Source organism: Sardina pilchardus, chromosome 4 (genome assembly GCF_963854185.1).
Source record: "Sardina pilchardus chromosome 4, fSarPil1.1, whole genome shotgun sequence".
In the NCBI taxonomy this organism is placed as follows: Eukaryota; Metazoa; Chordata; class Actinopteri; order Clupeiformes; family Clupeidae; genus Sardina; species Sardina pilchardus.
In genome coordinates, this window is record NC_084997.1 from 505,246 (window position 1) to 521,860 (window position 16,615).

The following is a 16,615-nucleotide window of genomic DNA, read 5'->3' on the forward strand; positions in this document are numbered from 1 at the left end:
TTTAAGCTGATTGCTGACAAATTTGCCACACAATTCGGGAGAAGCAGCGGACAGGAGCGCCACCACAAGCAAGCACTTCTAGCCCAAATTAACATGGCAACGTTGCCTATGACTAAAGTGTCTAAGTAGGCTAGTCCTACTAATATTACATTTGATTGGTAGCATGTTTGTAGCGCGCCAGTTTACCCATCCCCTACATCAAAACAGCTTAGAATCAATCAAAGAATCAGCTGTGTCGGCGTTAGGCTGTAGGCGATTTTCTATAACCATTTTCATTAATTTCAACAATGGTTCATTGAAACGTTGTTTGAATAATTTCGCCAGTCATCACCTTCATTGTAATGATTAAATGAGATTAAGGAGTCGACTATTGACGGATATGCGGTCTTCATCATTTTGAAATGCGGGATGAAACTTTCTGCCACCTGGTGGTTGTTTGGGTACATTGCCTTAGGCTCGAAAAAAATCGGCTTGACGGCCTGCGGGATCTCTTCGGGAGTCCCGCGGGAGAAGGTGCATTCTCAACCCGTACCCACTGTAGGGTGTGCATTGCACACAAAAATCATAGTTAGGCGACGCCGACGTTATTGGCTGAATGATTAGGTCTATATTTTTCAAATTGATAAAAAAAAATTCAACGGTCATTTCGGCAGGCTGTGTAGCCGAATTACATTGATATCATATTGTGATATCCTCTTTATTGTGTGTGATGTGTTCTGTTACCTGTTCCTGAAATAGTTGTGTCCCTTTAAGGGGAACTTAGGGGTGGAGTTTTAGGTACGTGTGTTTGCGTGTGTTTGTTTGAGCAGGTCGGAGTCGGAGAGTGAAGGAGTTGGACAGAGAGGTCCGTGAAATAATGCTCTGTTAAAAGCGTGAGTTGTGGCTAAGACAGCAACTCGGTTGTGATATAAGCTAGGCTACTTGGTTGATAAATAAAGCACGGGAAGTTTCCCTCAAGTGTGTCAAAGTGTCTAACTTTAGATGAAGCAGGCTATGAGTTTCACAATAGGCTATTAACGGTGGTAGACTTAAATGTTATGCCTAATCGCCTGCCAAAAGACGGGGATCAACACCGGGAGTTGACATTGATTCAGTGAAGTTAGCTTTATTTACAGCTTAACTATCTAGGTCTCTCGTGGTCTGCGTTTAATTCACGTAGCCTAGGCTAGCAATTGTGCCTGGCTTGATAACGTTAGGCTATTTGTTTTAGTCGGAAATCGTTTGGTTTGTTATGTTAACCGCACTTTGTGCGTAAAACATGCCAGACGTGCTGCCAGATGTGGACTTATAATGGCAGAAGCAAGCTCGGACCAGTCCAAGTTGTTTGTTGCCTACATCAGTGTTTTTCAACCTTTTTCGAGCCAAGGCACACTTTTGTCATTGAAAAAATCCTGAGGCACACCACCAGCCGAAAATTTTAAATAAAATGAAATTTTATGGAAAATGAAATTAAATAAAAATCTGTAGCCCGCATTAACGATATCAAGTCATTCTTGTCAAAGTGTCTTGAATAGGAATCAAATGAACACAAAGAAAATGATGTCTATTCACTCTTTTTTAGACCACTTATAATAATATGATAAACTTATGATAATTTCCCACGGCACACCTAACAATGTGTCACGGCACACTAGTGTGCCACGGCACAGTGGTTGAAAAACACTGCCCTACATAGCCTGCTAGTTAGCGAGGCAGTCTAGTGCTTCAGATTATCCAGTGGTTTATCTAGCCCAAGTATGTTCAGGTGGCATACACAACAATCCGTTTCAATGTTTTTATGTTGACAACAAGTCATGTTGTACAGAAACACGATAGTAGTTAATTTCAGTGTGCTAGCGATTTAGTTGCTATGTGTTTTCAATAGGTTATAATGGGTCAACAAGCTAACTCTACCGTTAGAGAGCTTACGTTAACCTACAATGATCTGTATGTCCTGAACACATTTATGTCGCATATAAACAACAAACCGTGTCAAAATAAACCATTAAAAGTGGTGAAGAAACCTTAATTCACATTTAATATTTCCAGTTACGACCCTCAGGGCCGCCGCCATTGTTTTCTGATTTTTTTGTTACTCCCGCCTCTGTGTACAATGCAGGCTTCTGATTTGCTCTGAGTGGTTCACATTTGCATAAAGATTCTATGATGTCATGATCACAATGTTAAGTCTATGGGGACATTTTTAATAGTTTTTAATTTATAGTTTAAAAAGTATAAAAGTTACATAGTGGAAAAGTCATAGCAACCTAATCCATTAGAAGACCTACATTACAGAGTTTGAATGAAGTTTCTAAGTTAAACGGTTGAAGAGAAATTGCGTACGGAAAAAGTGGTAAGCGGAATAATAAGAAGATGAAGAAGAGGAATAAGAAGTCTAGGAATAACAGTACAGTGCATTTTCATGCACTGTAATAAGAAGCCTAGGAAGAACAGTACAGTGCATTTTCATGCACTGTAATTACCATTGCATGTGCAAAAAAGTTGCTGACTGTGTAAAACATTGTATTAGGCCTATAGTTAAAAAGACAACTAGGCTACACAGAAGAATAGATAAATAACAATAACCCAATTACAATTCCACTGAAAAGTCACATTTAAAAAGTGATTTATGAAAATGCATCAAAATTGTGGATATAGGCTATTATGGAAAATAACTGTTCATTTATTAGAATTTAAAAGACTGACATGAAGTTGCCAACTTCAAACGAGTTGCAAGAGCTGACACTTTAGTAGCCTACATATCTACACTAATGCAGGTTAAAAGTAGGCCATAGGCTATAGACTTAGACACCATTGGAATACAGAATAGGAATTGGAATACCTACAATCTCAAACAACGCCAATCAACGATGATGCAGCAACAGGTAGGATATCTAGCAAATGTAACGTTAGCTTACAGTAGGCTAGGATATTTTATGTAGGCTATATTACAGGATGAGCTAGTATGTTCTTCGAAGTGTCTCCAGGTGTGTGATTGTCCTAATAGGAATGTACAATAAGCTGTTAACAAAGGTTTTTAATTTGTGAATGATACCGAAAGCTTTAAATGATTGCCTGGCTGGCAAGTCCAAGCTGAAACGACTAGCTTGCTAACAAACAAACGTGAAAATGATAGCCATGCAGTTTGTGCTAGAACCTAAATGTCTATCAGGTTGGACTTCACTTAAAACGCTGGGATGTCGAGATGGCTAAAAGCCCTTGTGTAAGCCCTGTTGGCCTTGCAGCCTACCCAACGTTAAACCTAGCCTGGAGCAAGTTTGGTTGTCGTTAGCTAAATACAGTGTTAAATTTACGTTGACGTTAGGTTAGATTGTCTTTAGCTGTTGATAACGTTACCGAGAGCAAACCGGTTACTGTAACGATATAAACAAAAGGAGTAGCAGCTAACAGGAGACAAGACGATAACGTCCTGGTTTACAGCAGTGGCATGGTAGAATGTTTTTATAGCTGTACAGCTTAATGAGTAGACACAACATTCAGGTTTAGCCTGGTGCAGTAGTGATGGCATTTGGATCAAAGCTCCTTGATTACTGACAGCTGAGCACTGACGTAACAGAGGCTTCGTTGCCGCCAAAGCTTCTCAATGTTAACTCTGAGAGTTTTTAATTCTTTTATCGTAAATATCTTAAAAAGTATAAAGTTCACAAATGTCAAAAATACAATCGTCAAATCTCCGTTACAAGATCTTTGTAGGAGTGCTTGAATTACGTCAAACAGTTCAGTGGTTTTAGTGTTATAAATCGTTGATTTTGGTCGGAAGAAGAATAATCCCGATAAGAAGAACAGGGATAACAGTACATTGCATTGACATGCAATGTAATAAGAAGTAGTAGAAGAAGAAGAAGCCTAGGAATAACAGTACAGTGCATTTTCATGCACTGTAATTACATAAAAATACCATAGAAATTACCACCTTAATTAATGCTGTTTGCATTGCTATTACCTAGAAACTGCAGAGTAATTGCACTAGAAACTGCATGGAAATCACTTGTAATAAGTGGTAACAAGGGATTGTTACCATGAAATTACATAGAAATTACCATACAATTACCACCTTATTAGCGAGCCGTAATGTAAAGTGTTACCGAATATTCAAAACAATGTATGGAGTAAGTCAAGTAAAAACAGTAGTACTGCTCAAGGTCTAGCATCTCCTCAACCTGGTGCTCTTTACCTCATCAATGAAAGTGATGGTGCCATTGACATGGACTAGGCCTATCTGCTCACTCTGCAGAGATGGGTGGCTACGCACACGCAAGCCTGAACTGTCCTTAGCTACAAACTTGCGGACCTGAGAGAATCAAAAAAAGGCAGATTGAGACAGATTACTAAGACAAAACAGCAGAATAAACTTGCATTGACCAACACTAACAAGGTGTAAACACAGAGAGAGAGAAAGAGCAAAAACTGCTCATATCATGAAATCTAACCAAGTGTTATCAATCATATATCAAGATCAGAAATTCTAGTTGTTGCTTTCAGATCAAAGAAATTTACCTATAGTAGTGCTTTCTTGTAAAATCATTTGACTTAGTTTAAGAATAAGTTTGATTTGTGTGACAGTGCGTTAATTAATTTGGCTGCCAGTGCATTGAGCAAATTTGTCCTGATAACACAATAAGTCAAAGTCTTCTTAAATGAAGTCAAAATTGTATTTCGAGAGAGCACTACAGTAGGTAAGTCTTTTCATACTAAAAACAATACCAAATAGATTTTTTGATCTTAAAGGTGCACTATGAGATCCTGCTTGATCTTAGCGAGATTTCATTTGTATCTCAAATCGTATGTTTCTCCCCTTGATCAGCTTGCTGTCTGTCCACTAAATACGATGTGAAAAAACCCGATATCAAAAGACAACACAGGGGCTGTGATCCTCAAAACAAACGTTAACAACAATAGGGGCACAGGATGTGCACCAAAACAATAACAAACCAAAGATTCTAGAACAGAGCCAGATTGATCAGTTATTACGTCAAAAGAATGAAGCTCTGAGTTCGACGTCAGGCGCGCCACTGTAAGCTCAGCGCAACATTTCAGACACAGTTCAATCATAACCCACCTAAACAGCTGTTTTTGCCGTTGTCAGCTGTTTTTTTTTGTTTACTCAGTAATGAACTGCAAGATCTGGCCGTGTGAAAGGCACGATTTATTATTTTTCAACTTGCCACTGAATAAGGAGGTAATAGGCCTTTATTTAGTCAGATAATGTAGGCCTATAAATGCGCTGGTGAATAGATCACATCAATTCCCATTGGGAGATTCTGTTAAGCTAGCTAGCAGGCAAACTAACTTAGTTACGTTATATTATCTTTTTTCTTATTTTCTATCCGTAGGCTAAGTTAACCTTTGTTTACGGCCACTGCATTACCAAGATCTATGTAGGCTAAGTGAAGTACGACAACCACTATTAGCCTACTTTTAAAACGGGAGTCCAGAACAGAACACTACAGGTGTCGTGCGTAAAGCAGTGATCATAATCATAATCGTAAAACACGCCGCATATGCTGCCTCCAGTGAAAGCTTGTAAGACCGATCCGATTGCATGCTTCATATTGTAGCCTATACCTCATATCTTTCGTTGTCGACTGACTTGAGAGAATAGGTTCATTGTAGCCCATATTCTCTTATTTCTCTCAACTGCAACATTGACAGACAGCCTATAGCCACGACAGCCTATCGTATCCTTAGTTAACTTGGTCTTACGGTATCCGTCTTTTTCATAATTGGCTGCTGTGCTGTGACTGTGTCGTTCATAGACAGTAGGCTAAAGATGTCGCTCATCGCACCCTTTCATTATCTAGGCCTAGGCTACTGTGCGCAAAGTGTCGAGGCCACATACAGTCGGGACATAGTTTGACGAAGTTTAAGGCATGTTTAGAAGGCTATGGCAGCGCTATCCATATCAGACTATTTATTTAAGGATTTCCGATGTAGTGGAAGGAAATTCGTTGGGGTCCTCTTCGTCATATTTTAATAACAAATAAAGCTAATTTCCCTAACTAGACCTAGGCCACTGGTATTTATGGGGGATTAAGAGGGGGGGAAATCGTTAAATGCATCATTTCCAGGTGCCACTGTAATCGCTAACTGCAAATCCAACACAACTCCTCATCCAATTTTCAGTTTGCATGGAAATCATTGGTATGTTTGCCTAGGGCTACCTGTGTCTTAAAGGTCTTAAAGTTAGCCAGTCACAGAGGCTGGCTATAGCTCAGCTGACAGTCAGTCCGACAGAAGGGGGAAGCATAGAACGCTGATGTCGGATTTACTACAATTTATTCCGACTCCACAAGGAACGTTCTATGTCTATGACTGCGCGGGTTGCGTTTGTTTTGTTTTGGTGTTTATGGAACGTTAACAGAAGTGACGTCAAACAGGATTTCATAGCGCACCTTTAACAGAAGATTAATAACACTGGATTAGATTTTATTTGTTTGCAGTGCACACATACTCCCTTCATTTGTTCAAGATATGAAAAGAAGTGGACAAACCAGAAAATTCACTGGGAATTGTGCATACACTTTATTGCCCAAAGTATTACTTGCCTTGACTCGCATATGAACTTAAGTGGCATCCCACTTAATCCATAGGGTTAATATGACGTTGGTCCACCTTTTGCAGCTATAACAGCTTCGACTCTTCTGGGAAGGCTTTCCACAAGGTTTAGGAGTGTGTTTATGGGATTTTTTGACTATTCTTCCAGAAGCGTATTTGTCAGGTTGCACACCTGTTGGACAATGTTAGACTGGCTCTCAGTCTCAGCTCTCATTCATCCCAAAGGTGTTCTATTGGGTTAAGGTCAGGACTGTGTAGGCCAGTCAATTTCATGCACATCAAACTCTGTCATCCATGTCTTTGTCGACCTTGCTTTGCTCAATGGTGCACAGTCATGTTGGAGCAGGAAGAGGACATGCCCAAACTGTTCTCACAAAGTTGTGAGCATGGAATTGTCCAAAATCTCTTGGAGTTCCTTTCACTGGAACTCAGGGGCCAAGTCCAGTTTGGGGATGGCCCCTTCCAGTTCCAACATGACTGTGCACAAAGCAAGGTCCACAAAGACATGGATTACAAGAGTTTGGTGTGCATGTCCTGACCTCAACCCAACAGAACACCTCTGGGATGTATTAGAGTGGAAACTGAGAGTCGGTCTCCTCGTCCAATTTCAATGTGTGACCTCACAAATGTGCTTCTGGAAGAATGGCCGAGAAATATTTCCATGAACACACTCCTAAACTTTGTGGAAAGCCTTCCCAGAAGAGTTGAAGCTGTTATAGCTTCAAAGAGTGGGCCAACGTCATATTAAACCCTATGAACTAAGAATGGGACGTCACTTGAGTTCATACTGTTTGCGAGTAAAGGCAGATGACCCAATACTTTTTGCAATATCGTGCATATATGACCCCATATGGCAGCAGCCGTGGCCTACTGGTTAGGGCTTGGAGCTTGTAACCGGAGGGTTGCCGGTATCATATAAGTTACAATAAGGTAAACAAATCGAGTTTTTAGTATGAAGAGACTTTTTTTTTAAAGAAGAATCCGCACACTTCAAGTCTTTGTGCAAAAAAGTTTAAAGCTTTACTGAGTGCTAGCTTTCAGTCGTTAGACCTTCATCAGGCAGATGAAGGTCTATATTTCAAGTAGTCTTCTGAAGGCAAATTCGCTCAACACACTGGCAGCAAAATATGCTTGTTTTCACGATCAGACATAAATTAGAGATAAGTCAAACTAAAAGCACAAAGTAAGTCTCTTTACACAAAAACAATACCAGCTAGATATTTTGATCTTGATATAAGATTAATAACACTTGATTAGATTTTATTAGATAGGCAGTTGCTGCAGTGTGAACAGCAACAACATTGTCAAGATTCCTGGCCAAATACAACCCCTATCATACAGGTTTCTAAATGCAAATAACAACACTTGGATGGTAACCTTGCTTGGTTGTGGCTCTAGCTTTGGTTTCACCATCTGTATCCCTGGAGGAATCATGCCTTTGGGTGGGTCCTTCACTTCTACTTCAAGCCCTGCATCTAGAGAAGCAGATAAGACAAAGACAATTGAGAAGGAGAGTTCTGAGGGTCAGGGACTCTGAACATTCTGAAGTAGAATTATTATCATCATGGCTATCAAATCAACAAAGGTCATAATCACTTTCAAATCCACAAGTCTGAGTCAGAGTAACTTTCTCCACAGGTATTCATGAAATAATTCTGTGCGCCGCCATCTTGTTGAGTTGTTTTTTTTTTAAAAATTCCCAGTGGCTATCGTCACCACTTTGATCAACTTCGGGAAAACCCGCGAAAATGTATCGTTTAATCCTATTGGCTGGCCTAACATGGGTTGTGCTCGACCCCACCTATCACAGCCTCTGTTATATTTGAAAACCCGGAACCTGCTCTAATCATCGTCAAATCACGTCTTTAGGGATATAAAGGAAGTGTCTAAACTCGTCATTAAGGGTACAGGGGGAGTCGTCAAATGTCGTCTTTATGGGGGAAAGAGTTAAAGGGATATTCCGCCATTTTTGGAAATAAGCTCATTTTCCACCTTCCCTCGAGCAAAACAATTGATATTTACCTTTTCCCCGTTCATCCAGCCATTCTGTGAGTCTGGCGATACAACTTTTAGCTTCAGCCTAGCATAGATCATTGAAACGGATTAGACCAGTAGCATCTCGCCTGCTAGCATCATGTTTAAAAGTGACTAAGATTTCCGGTAATTTTCCCATTTAAAACGTCTCTTCTCAAGTTAGAAAGTGCAATAAGACCAACTGAAAATGAAACCTGGCGTTTTTCTAGGCTAATTTGACATGGAACTACACTCTCATCTGGCGTAATAATCAAGGCAACTTGCAAACTACTGGCACTACTACTGTTTGTTGTCTATGGGGACTATTTTCAGATGCTGCGTGATGTCATTGCGCCCATGGTACGTTTGCAAGTTGCCTTGATTATTACGCCAGATGAGAGTATAGTTTCATGTCAAAACAGCCTAGAAAAACGCTAGGTTTCATTTTCAGTTGGTCTTATTGCACTTTCAAACTTGAGAAGAGACACGTTTTAAATGGGAAAATTACCAGATATCTTAGTCATTTTTAAACATGATGCTAACAGGCGAGATGTTACTGGTCTAATCCGTTTCAATGATCTATGCTAGGCTGAAGCTAAAAGTTGCATCGCCAGACTCACAGAATGGCTGGATGAACGGAAAAAAGGTAAATATTAGGGCTGTCAATCGATTAAAATCGATTTTTAATCTAATTAATTACATACTCTGTGATTAATTAATCTAAATTAATCGCATATAAAATTTAATCACAAAATCGCAATGTCAACACTATTTCTTTGCAGTAATGTGGTACTTAAGAGTTGACGATCTCCGGTGATATGCAAATTCTGTGCTGCAGACATTGCAGAGGACTTAATCAACACTTTCTTTTTTAACACCGTCAGGCCGTTTTTTTAGAAGTAAATGTTTCAATCAATGATCCAGGCAGCACATTCTCGTCTCCCCATTTTAAGGTCTAATGGTTACTGACTAGAATGGCTCCGGGTCAAAGGTCATCGATTAATCTGCGTTAATTTTTTTAATCAGTTATTTCATCTCAAATCAATTAATCTAAATTAATCAGTTATTTTGACAGCCCTAGTAAATATCAATTTTTTGCTCAAGGGAAGGTGGAAAATGAGCTTATTTCCAAAAATGGTGGAATATTCCTTTAAGCAATAAGCCCTGAGAGGCCGTAGGTAACGCGGATTCATTTAGAACACTGCGTTAGACAGGCACTGTTTGCAGTGTATGAGTTGTGTCTGCCTGTTGTTCATGACCTCCAGTTGAAATGAACTGGGTGCTGACTTATAGACTTACCCAACCTTCTCTTGAAAAAAAAGTTAACTTCAGTTAAGAGTCTTTATACTGAAAACTTTTTTTTATATTATTATTTGGTTAGATTTGATTAGATAAGCAGGTTTTGCAGTGCAACTTCTAGAACAGAACACCCATATACACAGCAATTTCTAAATCTCACATGGCTTTCTAAGGCCAATCTTGAAATAAGCTAAAACACATACACAGCCTACAATTTGCAAAATGAAGAAGCTGGTGATGCCATCATTACCTGTCTCTATGCCATCTATTGTCACATGGATAGTGTAAAGACCAACGGCTCCAGGGGTCCAGTTGGCACTGTAGGTCCCATCTGTGTTGGCTCTGATCAGCATGTTCTCACTTGGCCTTGGGAATACACAATGGAATACAAATATCAGGGACTAGGACAATTATAATGGTTAAATTAATTAATGTCTGCTGCTTAAGTGATACCTCTTAGGCGTAGGTGAGGCAAAGCGAAGCTCCTCAAAAGAGTAGTTTTCATAAGCCTGGAAGAAAAGAAAGCATATCAAAACTAGAAATGCAATTCCAAGGAATTACCAGTGCATGAAAATGCAAAAATGTATAGATAGATAATGTAGATATGGTTACTAAGGTCACGGTGTAGCTAGGGTAAACATGGTGGTTGCATAGTTTAAAGAGAGTTCATAGTGTGAATGTAGACGGTTTAAAGCTTAAACATTCCAGTTCTAACGTAACTAATGATTTTTAACAGGTACAGTATGTTAAAATGTTAAATATGCTAACAATGATAACCTGGTTGATTGGTTTACTTAGCTAATAATTTCTAACAGTTATGGTAAAAATGCTAACAATGTTAACCAGGTTGATTAGTTAACTTAGCTGATGATTTCTAGCAGTTGAGTTAAAAATGCTAACTACGCTAACAATGCTAACTTTGTTATCAATGCTAACCAGGTTGATTAGCTTACTTAGCTAATGATTTCTAGCAGTTATGTTAAAAATGTTAACTATGCTAAAAATGCTAACTATGCTAACCATGCTAACTAGCTAACTTGCTAGTGAGGACTTATATATTGAAATATTTGTTGCTAGGGTATCCATGGTGGCCACTTTCAGGAATAAAGAAGTTACAGTAGTATAATCATGTTGGTTGCTATGGAAACGGTCATAAACGCTTAATTTTAATGTTTGCTATGTTGGTTGCTAGGTACATGGAGGTTTCATGTAGTTGACTGGAGGCATAGTTGATGATAACTGACAGTTGGAATGGTTGAACAGTTAAATAGTTGAGGAGTTTCAATGGTTAAATGATTTAATAGTGTATTATTGCAGTGAGGACTTTTATTTTGAAACAGTTGTGGACAGAGGAAACAGTTAACAGGATATGTAGTCTTCAGAGAGATTGTATGCTTAAAGCCAGAGAAACTGACAGTTGATACAGGTGTAATCAATTTAACTGGCTAGTCTTAAGAGAGCCAGAGTGTATGCTTAAAGCCTGAGACAGAGTAAATAATTTAAAAGTTGAATGTAGATAGTCTAATTAATGTTGATAGACACAGAGTTTAATGGATGTTGATAGACAGTTTAATGGGTGGATGATTGAATGGTCTGAAGAAGATGAATGGATAGAAAGTTGGATGGAATGTGCCTTATATTCTTGTAGAATGGAGAGACACAGCTCTCTACTGAGAGTAGTGGATACAGATACAGGTGTAATCAATTTAACTGGCTAGTCTTAAGAGAGCCAGAGTGTATGCTAAAAGCCTGAGACAGAGTAGATTGTTTAAAAGTTGAATGTAGATAGTCTAAATGATGTTGATAGGCAGACTGTTTAGAATGGGTGGATGAGCCCCGGCAGTGGCGCAACTGGCTGGGGCACCTGCACCTATATATAGCATATGCTGGCGACCCGGGTTCGATTCCCGCCCCGTGGTCCTTTCCAGATCCCACCCCAACTCTCTCCCACTCACTTCCTGTCATTCTCTCTACTGTCCTGTCCAAATAAAGGCATAAAAAGCCCAAAAAATAATCTAAAAAAATTTTTAATTAGGAAGAATTAGGAAGACTTATGTTGATACAGTTGTGCGCAGAGGATATAGGGAACAGAAAATGTAGTCTCAAGAGAGCCAGTGTATGTTTAAAGCCTGAGAGAGAGAGAGAGAGAGAGAGCTGCTGCACCTGGACTGGCTACCTGGCGTAACATTCTAATTGCTGCCGTGATGTCATAATGAGCAATGTTAAGTCTATGGGGAAATTGTTAATAGTTTTTATTTAATAGTTCAAAAAGTATAAAAGTTACAAAGTTGAAAAATACAAAGCACACATGGCATAAGCAGGACCTACGCAACAACGTTTGAATGACGTTTTTTCCGTTAAACGGTTGAAGCTGAATTGCGAGCGTTAGAAGAAGAAAAATAAAGATAAGAAGCCTTGGAAGAACAGTACAGTGCATTTTCATGCACTGTAATAATAGTATAGAGATTATATTTACAGTATATGATGTTATATTATAACACAGATATGACATGTTTCTTCCTGAAGTTTTTATACCCTTGCTGTACGTCTGTGCTAGCACTGTCCTTTTACAGAAAGCCTAGATGGCTATGGCTATGGCTATGGCTATGGCTATGGTTATTTGGCTATGGCTATGGTTATTTAGCAGACGCCTTTGTCCAAAGCGACATACAAATAAATAACAATACAAATTAAATTAACAGTGAACAATTACAAACTAGGGAGAATAGTAATATTATCAGTAGAACAATAATTTTAAGCACTAACCTAATGAGAAATAAAACAGTGAAATGAGAATAGCAATCAAATAAGTCACTCAGTTAATTATATATGATAATAATAACTAAAGCATGGTATGGCTAAATTTAAGGACAATAGCAAAATAAATTTCAAATTCTATCAATAGACAAATTATAACAAAACAATACTATTATACAAACCATAACACATCACAAACTCAAAGGACTAAGTGCATATTAAATAAATATGCCTTAAGACCCCTCTTAAAAGATCCAAAGCTGTTGCTGGAACGGAGAGCACTGGGCAACTCATTCCACCAACATGGAACCACTGAAGAATAGGATCTACAATTTGACCTAGCATGTATGGTAGATCCTTAAGGCCTGTACACACAGAGTCTGATTTTTCAGACGAAATATTCACACAAAATGACAACACATGTTCTTATTAGTCTGTACACACCGGTGCACACAGTTGCACAATGGTGCACTATGAGTTGCAATGAATATTCACAAGGGTCTTGTTTGATGCGAAATTTCGCATGTGCAAAAAAGCTCCTGATCAATCAAATAATGATTTTGCAGGGTTCCATTGATGTCACAATAGAACGACGAACAGAAAAAGCTGACAGAATGGATGATCTTGCTGCCAATGATAAGTCTCGTTAATAGGCCTAATGCCGAAGCTACAAAGAGTTTAGGTAAGAGCAGACTCTCCCAGGTGTTCAAGAGTGCCAACTCCTCACAGGCAGCTATCCCCACTTCTTACCACCGTCCCATAATGTCACACTGAACTAAAAATAATCCAATCTCACTACAGCAGTGAACAGAGAGCTTCTCACTGCACAGATTTGCATGAAAAAATATGACATCCACTCACGGAAATGGAAGTTTTTAGAATAGGCCATGCTTAAGCATCTGAACCCATAGGCTATATTATCATGAGCTGCATCCAACTTACCATACACAGGCCATGCTGCTGAAAACAGTATTATGTCATAATTTTGCCTCACGTTGCCTGGTGCGTTAACATTGTGTTATGCCTCATAACTTAAGTAGTCCAAAGTGGAGCTCTGAATTTTTTTGTGGACCTTATAAAGGTAAAATAACTAGATGTACCCCAAGGTGGTACAAAATATGACCGTCGCGCGGTCCTGAACATTCTCTCCGCAAAAATAAATCACGCTTGTCAATTTGTTTCCATCTCCTACTCCATCCCCTGCTACAACATTTTTGTATGTAAATTGGTGCATGTGTGCGCTTGCTTTTGTGTATGTGTGCCTCTCTGTCTGTGAGTTTTTGCTTGAGAGTGTGTGTGTTGGGGGTAATGGGATGTGTGTGTGTGTGTGCGTCTGCTTGCCTGCATTTGTGTATGTGTTTTATGTGTCTGTGTGTGTGCATGTTCACTTGTGAGTGGGTGTGTGTGTGTGTGTGTGAGTAATGGTGTGTGTGTGTGTGTGTGTGTGTGTGTGTGTGTGTGTGTGTGTGTGTGTGTGTGTGTGTGTGCATGCTTGCGTGTACGTGTTTGTGTGTGTGCATGCTTGTACGTGTGTGCATGCTTATTCCTGCCTGTTTACTGTGTGTGTATGTGGGTGTGTCTGTGTGTGTGTGTACGTGCATGTGTGTGAGTGTGCGTGTACCTGTGTGTATGTATGTATGTGCATGTGTGAGTTTGTCTGTGTTTGTGCATGAGTGCATGCGTGTGTGTAAGTGCCTGCATTTTTATGTGTTTGTGCATGCGTATGCATAGTGTACAGTCTGCAGTTTTGAACCTGTCAACCAAAGATACCTGTGATTACAATGCCTCATTTTTGCTTTTTCATTTTTGACTAGGTGGCGCTATACATTAAATGAGTGGTTATGGGATGGGTTGGCATGGCCCGTAGGCTCTATGGTTCTCAAGATATTCATTTTTTGTATGGCCCCCCATGAACAGAGTTCCACAAAACTTGGCATGCATTCAGAGGGTGTCTTAATGATCCTACACTGCCAATTTCGTGCAGTTTTGACCATGTCAGGTCAGAAATACCTGCAAATACAACACCTCATTTTTGCTTTTTCATGTTTAACTAGGTGGCGCTATACATGAAATGAGTGGTTACGGGATGCGATGACATGGCCCCTTAAGACCAACATACGAAAAAAAGGTGGTCCTCCTACGCTCTATGGTTCTCCAAAAACTGGCTCATCGAAAACCGTTTCCGCCCTACCCTCCTTTCGGGGGTCCAGTCCGGCGGTGGAGTGACGGATCAAAACGAAAAACAATGGCGACATGCTATCCATGTGGGGCTACGTGCCCACCAAGTTTCGTGCACCCCTGTCTTTCAGTCTCCCGGGAATCCTTGACGGATATTTTACTAAAACTATATGACTTCGCTGCACGGCGGTCATAACTGGTAGGCTATCATTATTAGTCTAGTTTTTGCTGTCTTGATCATTGCCATACAAACTGCTCATTTTTAACCACTTGTTACAGCAGTGCTCATTTCTACAAGCTGTCTCTGATGTTAGACTATGCCCTCCGCTCGTTAGCAGATGCATTTGGTATGTAGCCTATGCAAGCGTGTGAAATGGCTTTGTGAGTTGTACATGATATAAGCTATGGCTGTTTTATAGCGTGTTGGCATATAACATTTTTAGGGCTGGGCAAGTTAAAGGGACACTTCACAGATTAGCATTAAGCTTTGTATCTTTAGAAAACCAGTCATGTTTTTGAATGGTCGTGCATCATTCCCTCAGTTTGCCTTGAGATGGGAGAAATACGGATTTCAATGAAACCCATGAATAGGACTTCCTGCTTTCAATGATGTAAAATGATGATTTTTACATCATTGAAAGCAGGAAGTCCAACATTGAAATCCGTATTTCTTCCATCTCAAATTGTGTGTATTTGTTTTGATTACATTGTTTAAGCTGAGATTTACACTAAATAATTTATTTAACTGCTACTGTATAAACAAAATGCTGATGTTAAATGTTTGCAGAACAAATGCTATGGCACTTTCATTCATATGGCAGAACATTTAAAATAAAAAATGTGCTATACACTACTTTTGAATTTGTTACTGAGTTTTGCGTATAATAATGTGATTAATCATGATTAATCAGGGAAATCATGTGATTAATGCAATTAAAACTTTTAATCGTTGCCCAGCCCTAAACATTTTAAATGAGGCCTAGCTTACCCTACAAGTTGTTACAGCAGTACAACAATTGGAATGGACCACCTGTGTTGTGTGGTTGTGTGACTAGCACCTCAATCATGCGTCCCATGGTGGCCACTGACCATATCTGCGCTGGTGTTGACTACTCTCCACCATGCCTTAGTTATACTGCTATAGCATAGCGCTGTCATGGACTTTTCATGTGTCACTCATGCCATATAACTCCTCTTCTCTCCCTCTCCCTCTCTGAACTCTCCCTCTTACCTCTTCTCTCTGGCTTGTCGTTCAACTCCCTCTGCTCCCCATCTCTCTCTCTCTCAACTCTCCCTCTCTGCCTCTATCATATAACATTATATAGTATCACTGATATAGTTATTAATACTAATCATCATGACTTATAGTAATACTAACCCACTGTATATCTCTCTTTCTTTCCTTATACCTCACCTGTGAGGTAGACCATTACCAGTCATCAGCCATCCTTGTGCCTGGCCCTCATCACACCTTAAGTCCCATCCCTATGACTGCCCTATCATCGCCTGTTGCTGTCCCTTGTCCGGATTCCAGGTCCACTCACTCTAGCAACCGACTACTTTCCTTAAGACAATTCCAAACCCCTATGCACAATTCATTCCCTACACTGGAATATTTGAACTTTCTGACACTAAATGACCTTACTGTCCTGTAACTGACTCTAGGCAGATGGGTCATGGATCTGTGGATCTGCCTGAGGTTTCTTCCTATATGTATCTATAATTCTAGGAAGTTTTTCCTCGCCAGAGCCATGTGTATTGATACAGGATTACATCACAATATATTGTGTTACTTTGAGTACTAACCTAATGT

At 39.6% G+C, this 16,615-nt stretch overlaps 1 protein-coding gene across 17 annotated transcripts in view; it reads right to left on the reverse strand.

Moving 5' to 3' along the window:
• The window catches only part of mycbp2 (MYC binding protein 2), a 306,540-nt gene that overhangs the window by 132,646 nt on the left and 157,279 nt on the right, over positions 1-16,615 (reverse strand). For all 17 annotated transcript variants that reach the window (XM_062533688.1, XM_062533704.1, XM_062533694.1 and 14 more), the window contains 4 exons: positions 10,321-10,376; positions 10,118-10,233; positions 7,933-8,030; positions 4,175-4,291 (listed from right to left, as the gene is read on the reverse strand). In XM_062533688.1, coding sequence (XP_062389672.1) covers positions 4,175-4,291; positions 7,933-8,030; positions 10,118-10,233; positions 10,321-10,376 — 387 coding nt within the window. The remainder of the gene's footprint in view (positions 1-4,174; positions 4,292-7,932; positions 8,031-10,117; positions 10,234-10,320; positions 10,377-16,615) is intronic.